Source organism: Pteropus alecto, unplaced genomic scaffold (genome assembly GCF_000325575.1).
Source record: "Pteropus alecto unplaced genomic scaffold, ASM32557v1 scaffold1279, whole genome shotgun sequence".
NCBI classification, from domain to species: domain Eukaryota; kingdom Metazoa; phylum Chordata; class Mammalia; order Chiroptera; family Pteropodidae; genus Pteropus; species Pteropus alecto.
Window position 1 is genome coordinate 185,968 of NW_006443126.1, and position 8,687 is coordinate 194,654.

The 8,687-nt window shown below is 54.8% G+C and overlaps 1 protein-coding gene across 1 annotated transcript in view; it reads right to left on the minus strand.

Annotated features, from left to right (window-relative positions):
* Positions 1-8,687, minus strand: part of BRD4 (bromodomain containing 4) — a 76,820-nt gene that overhangs the window by 5,766 nt on the left and 62,367 nt on the right. Inside the window, 3 exon segments of the mRNA XM_025040784.1 lie at positions 1-276; positions 888-1,254; positions 1,393-1,445. The exon segment at positions 1-276 is cut by the window's left edge and continues 119 nt beyond it. Coding sequence (XP_024896552.1) covers positions 1-276; positions 888-1,254; positions 1,393-1,445 — 696 coding nt within the window.

An 8,687-nucleotide genomic window follows, 5' to 3' on the forward strand; every position in this document is an offset into this window, starting at 1 on the left:
ACTGCACCTTCACGGAAGGGAGTAGAGGTGTAGGGGGCTGCACCTTTTGCAGCTGCTGCAGATAAAGGTGCATCTGCATGGAGGTGAGGTGAGGGGCGGGTGGCTCTTCATCCTCCTGCAGCAGCACTTGGGGTGGCTGGGCCATGGGGGTCTGTGGGAGCAGGGGAGGCTGGGCCAGGGCGGGTGACACGGCTGGGGGCCGGGCAGGCTTGGGGGGCAGGGCGGCAGCTCGGTTGCTGGGCCGAGATGGCTGTTGGGGCAGAGCGTTGTGCAAAGCTGGAAGGACACAACAGTGCAGCAGTGAGGCAGTGAGGCTCCAGCGGGCCCCAGCCTGGCCTTTCTACTCCATCCTGACCTCCTACCCGTCTCCCTCTAACCAGCCCTCTCTCCTCACCCTCAACTTTCTGGTTAGCTCCAGAGGAAGGACACAAACCAGGGACGTGTACAGGGTCAGGCCCCACTAGGGTCAACCCGTCCTGTGCTCTGCACCCCACTTTCCTCCCTCCAGCTTCTCCATCACACTTGCCCTTCAGGCCTCGGAGCAGGCCTGCCCTAAATTCCCCTATGCGACCTTCCTCTCTGGGATGTGTGTGTGTCCCCTGACACCTTACTGGGAACTGCAAAGGAGTCACATCATTTTTCATATCACAATGTCTGGCCCAGCAGAACTGAATCAGTATCTTCTGCATCAAAGCACTCACTCTTTGTGAAACCTATCCTGAGGTATCTTATGTAATTTCCACAATGGCCCTGGAAAGTTGACATCCCCTTAGTCAACTTAGGTTAAGAGGGGTTACAAAGTTAGCTCCAAGCGCCCAGTCTCAAGAGTGCTGAGACCAGGCTGGGAAGGGGCTACCCGCACCCGGGCAGCCATAGCTGCAGCTCACCTGGAGGAGAGACCACCGAGTGCTGGTTGAGATGAGGCGGAGTGCTGTGCTCAGGCGGCTGGGGCAGGTGAGGGGGCAGCTCAGGCTGCGTCAGGTGCAGGATAGGTTGTGTGAAGTGGCCAATGGGGTCGAAGACGCTGCCTGGGAGCTGGGGCTCCAGGACGGGTACCTGGGCAGCGATGAAGGGTGGGGGCGAGGACTTCATCGTGGGAGTAGCCTGTTGCGGCATAGAGGGCGGCGGTGGTGGGGGCGGCGGCTGCTGCTGCTGGGGAGGTGGGGGTGGTGGGGGCTGCTGGGGAGGTGGCGGGGGCTGCTGGGGCCCGGGACCCGGGGCCTGCTGCAGCTGCTGGTGGTGGTGGTGATGGTGCTACAGACAGATAAGACAGACACACAGACTGATGTCAGGAAGGGAGAACCCCTTGGGCCAGTCCCAAGGTTTTCCCTGAGCCCACAAAGGCAGGTAGCCACCATTCTCCTGAGGGAGGACACCCCTGAAACCACATACCTTCTTCGGCTCCCTCCCAGGGTGCCCCTTCTTTTTTGACTTCGGAGCCATCTCTGCAGAGAAAAGAAAAGGTAGTGAGGCCTGGAGAAGACTGAGCTGCCTTGGATGCAGAGCCAGGAGAAAACAGGGTAAATTCAGACGGGCTGGTGACAGTGAGAGACTGTGTGGGGTGTCACCTACCCATTCGCCTGCCGCTTTTCTTAGCAAGGACCGTGCCTGAAAAGCTTCCTTGCCCAGCTCTTGACCTCCAGCTCCATTAAAGGATGACACTTGGGGCATTCGGGGCTGAGCTATGGAGACCTCCTTGCCCAACATCACCCCTACTTGCTGGTCAGAGGCCATTAAAGTGACCCGAGTGTCTGCACCCCAACCTGCTTTGTCTTGGAACCACTGTGGTGTTCAAAATGATCACATCCATTTGACAGATGAGCAAAGCAAGGCTCAGAAAAGTTAAGGGACCTGCCCTGGGTCACATAGCTGTAAAGTAGCCACGCAGTTGCCTCCAACACCGGGAGGTATGCTCCTTTCCAACCCCCCAGGGGGAGCAGATGTGCGAGTTGGGGTGAAACAGACAGTGGCGCTGGTGTGGGCCAAGGCTTGGCCAGAGCCATGACAGGGGAGGAGGTTTGCTGATATGTGGGAAGGCCAAAGTGTGAGCACTTCACAGGAGCAAAGAAAAAAGGCAGGCCGGCCAGCCTCCCCTGGACTACCAGGAACAAACGGGAAGTGCTCAATGTTCCCTTCCTCTTAGGAGACTGGCCGCAGAGAAACTCCATGTTGGGACACAGTGGATATGTGCTGCAGGGAGAAAGCAGTGTGTGCCCTAGTTCCTCAGAGGTTGACAGTTTGTTGCCACCGCTGTGTGGACATGGCTGAGAAGTATACAACAGCCAGTACTTTCCCACCCCATATCCCCATTCCAGAAGTTTATGCTAGGCAACTTGCCAGGTGGATATCCCTCACCAAACCCCACTGGTGTGCAAATGCAAGAGGGAGAGAGGCCTGGCTGGTGATCATGGACTAGGAAATGATGAAGTTGCCAATCACCAGGTGAGAGCTGGGACCCACGGTGCCTTTTGGACTCCTGTCATCTTTGCCTGGTATCCCCTGAGCTCCTCGCCAGGGTGCTGGGCTCTTGCTGCTGGGGTCAGAAGACATAGGCTTTGCCAAAAGCGGGGCTACCTCCACTTGTAGCCGCTTCATGGAGGGTCATGCTAAGCTTCTGTGAGGCACATGGCCTCAGGTTGCCAAGTGCCACCAAAAGGAATGAGAAAGGACCTCGTGCCCTGCAAGAGCTCACCACTCCATGCAAGAGACAAGACAGCGACACAAACCTCAGCAGCTAGAGACACATTCTCAAATGGCAGCAACTGGGGACACCTGGGACATGGGAACTGTAGGCCCAGCCCCATACTGGGACACAAGAGATTGCAGGATACAGGACTCAGGACTCTAGGCCACAGCAGGAAATCTGGGGAGAGGAACACTCTTGTGGGTAAGACATACAAAAGGGAATTGTTGTGGCAGGGCGGGCTGCAGGATCATGGTCACTGGGCATCTGATAGCTGTAGGGTTGGAGCTGGGGGAAGCACTGGATTGGAGAGGCTAGAGGCCTCAGAACCAAAGGGATCCTGTACACGCTGGGGGGAAGCTTGGCACTGAGAGGCCACTGAGCCAAGAAAGTGGAAGAGGCAGGCATATTCCTCATAAACCAGCTTCCTCTCCTACCACTGACTCTGTTAACAGAAACTGGAGCTTGAGGGAGGCTGGGGGTAGCTGCTTATATGCTCGGGGGTCAGGAGGAGGAACTGGGGGAAGAAGGGGGCCAATGGGTAAATTCTGACCAGGAGAAGACACGTTTCATGGGGAGAGAGGGCTGGGTAGCTCCAGGATGGCCTGCCATCTCATTCATGGTCTTGGGGAAGTACTGTTTTTCCCATCTTACAAGAGGGACGATGGCTTTGAGCTGTCACTATCTCTGGGCCCTTGGGGGGTGGGGGGTGGGTCCAGGGAACAAATCTTGGCTGCCTTTGAGAGGTGACCAGGAGACCCTAGGGCTCCGAGGCAATGACGGGCAGGGTAGGCCTAGAGTGAGAGAGAAGCTGGGAGGCACATAGGACACCTCCAGGACCACAGGACCAAAGGAGCTGGCGGTGGGAATCAAGGGTGCTGGAGCCTGTTTGAGATATCGCGTCTGGCTCACGTGGCCCGAGCCTCGTGTTGGAGTGGTAGGAAGACAAAAAAAGGAAGTACACGGCTTCACGACACACCAACCCCAAGACACCCCCACACAAAACTCTCTAGAAAGGGTTACATGAAGATGGCCTCAAGTACTGTGTGATCTTTATTCCATGAAAATCTTGAACTCAACACAAATGTCATCTTTACAGAGGATGGTAATTGTACAAAGAATGAAAACGTTTTTGTAAAATCTGATTAAAACACTGATTCTTCCCCACCCCCCACCTCAAGGGAGGGAGACAGATGGAGGGTAAGGGCAGGGAAGAGGCACAGAGCCCCTCAATTGAACTAACTGGGAAGCCTTGTACCAGTGGACGCCCGGGCCGCCCACCTGACAGCAATTGCTTGGGCCCCACAGCCTGCTGGTGTGTTGAGGCCTGGCACCTTCCACTGGCCGTGCACAGGAGGTTTTGATAAGAAGTGGGCACTGCTCTCTGCTCTGTTCCTGGGGTACCGGGCACTGGTGAAAGCTCGAGTCTAAAGATCAAATTTTCTGCCAGATGGAAGCCCCACGAGAAAGAAGGACGGGATCCCTGGACAACGAGAGTACAAAGACCCCGCAGGAGAGCAGGCCTGTGGCTACAGACCAGGTGCAAGCGTGTGGGAAGGGGTGGAGCGGCACACAGCCGACATTGTGGGAATCCAGGCTGCCATTTGTTCCAAGAAGGCAGAATCTTCCCAGAAAGACAATGCCAGCGGCTTCCCAACTGTCCTGTGGGAATCTCCAGGCATGAAGCCCCCTGGCCTTGGCCAGGCAGAGCTGCACTGGGAATACATCATGCATAGGCCAAAGGGCAGCTCAAAATAGTCTGTTTGGCAAATGGAACTTGACTGGAAGCCGACCGGCCAAGAGGACTAGGGAGCAGCCTGGGACTCTAAGCATCACTACAGGACCCTAGAGGCTCTAGAAGGGCAGGAACTAGAACCCAAGGCCAAGGTCAATCTGGGGCAGTTACAGATGCTTAGGCCTACTGATGGTAAAATGCACCTCCTCAGGTCCGCTTCCAGTTCCAGAAGGCTGGCTTCGAGATACCAGCAGACGGACAGGCCTTGAAGAAGTACGCACAAATTACAGGTAAAAAACAAAACAAATGCTCAACCTCCTCCCCAAAAAAACTCCCTGAAAGGCAGTTTTCTGCTGAGATGCTGGATTCATGACCAAAAAAGGGGTGATATTTTCAGAGCGAAAAGCCTATTCAGTGTCTTACGGGGCTTGGATGATGCAGCCATCCTGGCCTGCCCCATCCCCGGAAGCTGCCATGGTTCCAGAGAACTGAAGGCTAGGAGGGTGCTCCCACTGACCACACCCCTCAGAGATGTGAAGGGAGCTGGTCCAGGGCTCTGACACCTTCATCACTGGCCAGTTTTTGAGAGCCCTTTCTTGCCTGCTACCCCAGATCTCAACCCCTCTGGAGGCACAGATGATGGGCTCCAGTGGCCAGTCAGCTGGCTATACAGCTCCTCTCCCTGAATGCCCTCACCAGCGGCCTGCCCAACAGCTCCTGCCCACTGCAGCCTGCTTCTAATCACCTGGGAGGGACAAAAGGCAGCCCAGGAGGTCTTTTCCCTATGTGACTTTAGAAGAGACCAAAGAAGCTGGAAAAATGCCCAATAGGCAACAATGGGGAAAAAAAATGGAAGAACTGACTCCAGGGGGCTATGAGTCAGCTGTGGCTGGTGATGGCCTCTGGCTGATTGAGCCACATGGGCCACCAGAGAAGGAATCCTGAGGGACAGCCCCTGTTCCTCACTTGGGAAAGCTCTAGATGTTAGAGTGTTCTTCCTTAGGCTGAATGAGATCTCCCCTGGGCTAACGTCACTGCCAGGTCCAGGAGGGAAGTGGTTAGGATCCAGAGTCCCAGAAAAAGATGGAGGGATTGAAAGAGAGAAAATATACTTGTGATGGGGCCTTGCACACGGAGCAGCACCACACGTATGTGTGTGCAGGAGGATTGTCATCACCCTCTGGGAGATGCCACCCACCCAGAGGAGCCCAGACGACCAGGGAGGCTGGGCAGGACAGCCAGGCAGTCTGTACACAGGAGGCCCGGGCGGCCGGCCAGGCAGGCAGCCTTCCCAGAGGCGGGACTAGGCGTGTGCTGCTCTGATGGACATGACTAATGCACCCTGGGGACAGGCCCAGGGCTCTGAGAATTCCATAACTTGATGGAGTCCTGTCCCTTTCACGGAAGAAAATGGACTTAAGCTAGAGCTTGCTGGGAAGGAATCTGGAACTGAAGACCGTTTTATTAAGAGTCCGTGTCCAATGATTAGGCAGGACCTACATAGAGGGAGAGAGAAACCAGTGTGAGAGAAATGGTGTGGAATGTACCATTCAAGTAACAAGAATAGAAGAACTGCAGACCGAGCCAGCCTCCTGTGCCCTGCTCACTGACAGGGCACCAGAGAACGGCGCCGGAGCCTAGAGGCCCTGTCCCCAGCCTGGCTAGCTGTGAGCAGGGGCAGACCCATCATCCCCTTAGAAAGACTACAGATATCTCTAAAACCACCCCAAGCCTATTTATGCTTCTAAACAGAACTGCTTCCATGTGTGCCCAGAGTGCACAATGGCATCTCCTTTACCAGCCTTTGAATGTGAAAGGTCCCTGCCTGTCCTACTTGCCAACATCCTGTAGGCCAGCTTGGAATGCCACGCCATTAGGCCCCAATGATTCTGAGCTTATCCTTCTGGGTTTGCTTTGCTGCACCTTGTCCATTGCAAGGAGCTGATGTGGGAGCCCTCCCTCAGGGCTTGGATGGAAGGAAGAAAACCCCCAAGACAGAGGCTCCTGGGTGTAGGACCCAGCTAACACTTCACCTTTGCATTCCTACAAACCCCAAGAAACAAAAAACAAATCATAAAAAGAGAAACCAGTTACAGACACTGTTTAGGAGGAAAAAATAAAATAAAAACAGGATAAAGAGAAAAATCATCCTTTCTTTTTCTGGGGCATCCAATTCGGCACCCCTTGATTCGGGAGAGGTGTGGGGTCATTCCCATCCACATATTGCAGAGCAGATGTTACTGCTGGAGTCATGGATGCACCAACACTGCACTCCCGTGGTCCCCCAGTGCACGCATGGGAAAAACCCGCCCACCAGTCGGCCTCTCACTCAAGGCACATTCCACAAGGCTGGCCCCACCCAGAGAGCCCCAGAATCCCACCAGCTCTGAACCCTGTGTGTGTGGGTGGGTGAAGGGTCAACCTGCTGAAGTGGGCAGACTGGCTATAGCCTGGTCCTCCAAGTCTCTGCCTACCCACCCCTCACTAGGGGCCTCTCGCCTTCCCTTGAAAGCAAGCAGCACATCCTTAGAGCGAGCAGCAGCAGGCCCCCAAAATTTACCAGGACCAAGTCTCTGAGAGACCTCAAGGGTCGGGAGCTGAAGTTGGTTGTCTGGAAAGAATGCCCCATGGCCTCTGTCTGCACTTTCCAGCTCAAATCTTTCCAAAACATCAAGCATTCCTTTTCCCCCCAGAGCTATTAAAAAACACCCACATGTTCCAATCCTGGGAAAAGGAAATGAGGAGACTAAAATAGCTAGAGTGTGCTTCTGCTGTAACTACAACTAGAATACCAGGCCAAGTCCAAGAGAACCGCTCCACACCTCCCCGAACCCCAGTCCCAGCCCAGGTAGCTGGGGACAGGGGTTTTTCCTGAGAGGGACATGAGCTGTGTCTACCTCCACCCAGAAAGAACCAGACATTGGCACTGTGATAGGAGAAAAGTTGGACGAAGAGTCCTAGGACATCCCTGGCCTCACAAGCCAGGCAGATGTGATCCCAGTGCTGGTGATAGGGAGGCCACAGCTCTGCCTATAGCCCACCAGGAACAGCAGTGGAAAGGGAGAACCAGGGAACTGACCTGCAGCCTGCCCGGCTAAGATCTATAGACGCCTTAAGGGCAATGGGAGGGTGGCACGTGTACCTGCTCCCTCCTCCCAACACTGAACCCTCGAACAGATTCAGACTTTATCAAGAATGAATCTCAACAAAATACCACAACCCAAGTAAAGCTGGGTTCGGAGGATATAGAGGAACTAGCTAATAGTGGTGTGTACTGCTGAGCAGTGGGAGAAACGTGGTGGCTTGGGACCTCGTGGGCAAAGTAGTGCCCCACCCAATTCTGTGAGCACACTGCCTCCTTGAACTGCAGCGTAGCCCTGAGGACCGGCCCCGTGTCCCAGCTGTCTTTGGCATCTTTGTCTGGGGACAGCAGCCAGATGGGCCCACCTAACACCCCCAACCCCAATTTAGTGCCTCTGTTCAGTTTCTTTTGGTGACTCATGTCTCAGGATTGTGCCGGCTGAACTAACCCTTACTTAATACAAGTGACAAAAATAGGCCCTTTCAGGAATTTCAGCTCTAATCCAAATGAAAACATAAGAACGAGGAGAACAAAACAATTTAAGCCCCAAAAGACCAAGGAAAATACCTCCAATGCCCCTTCTGCCCCACCCCCCCTCAAGGCGGAACTGCTTATAACTAGTTGCAGAAATCAGGGCTGCCTGGCTCCATGGACCCAGTGTGAGCAGCTGCTGGAAGAGCTACCCAGAAAGCGAGTGCAGTCGCCTGTGCGGGACAGGGTGGTGATGGCCGCATTCAGTACTGCAGGAGCACAGGTTCCCACCCTGGGACCTGGAACATCTGAGCCGCAAGGTGCAAACCCAGAGAGCAGAAGCCCCAGCTGGCCCACGACAGAGCTCTCCAGTGCACAATGATGGGAAAGTAAAAGCCAGGACCACAAAGACAAAAGGGAGCCTCAAAAACCCAAGGTGGGGAGGGTGCGCCTGGGAAGAGGGACAAGCTGGAGGCCTCTGGACTGCTGGAGCCTGGGTGCCTGTAGCTCCAAGACTGTAAACCTCGTCCTCCTTCCCGCCAAGGCAGCTGTTCCCAGGACTCTCAGATTACTTGTTGCACAATCTTTCCACTTTCTTTAAAAGAAGAAAATGTGAAAAAATAAAAACATCTTGGCAGCAGCAGAGAGCTGCTGGAAATGCCGTCACGGCTGCCCCACAGAGGCAGCAGCAGGTGGGTGCAGGCATTCGGGAGCCC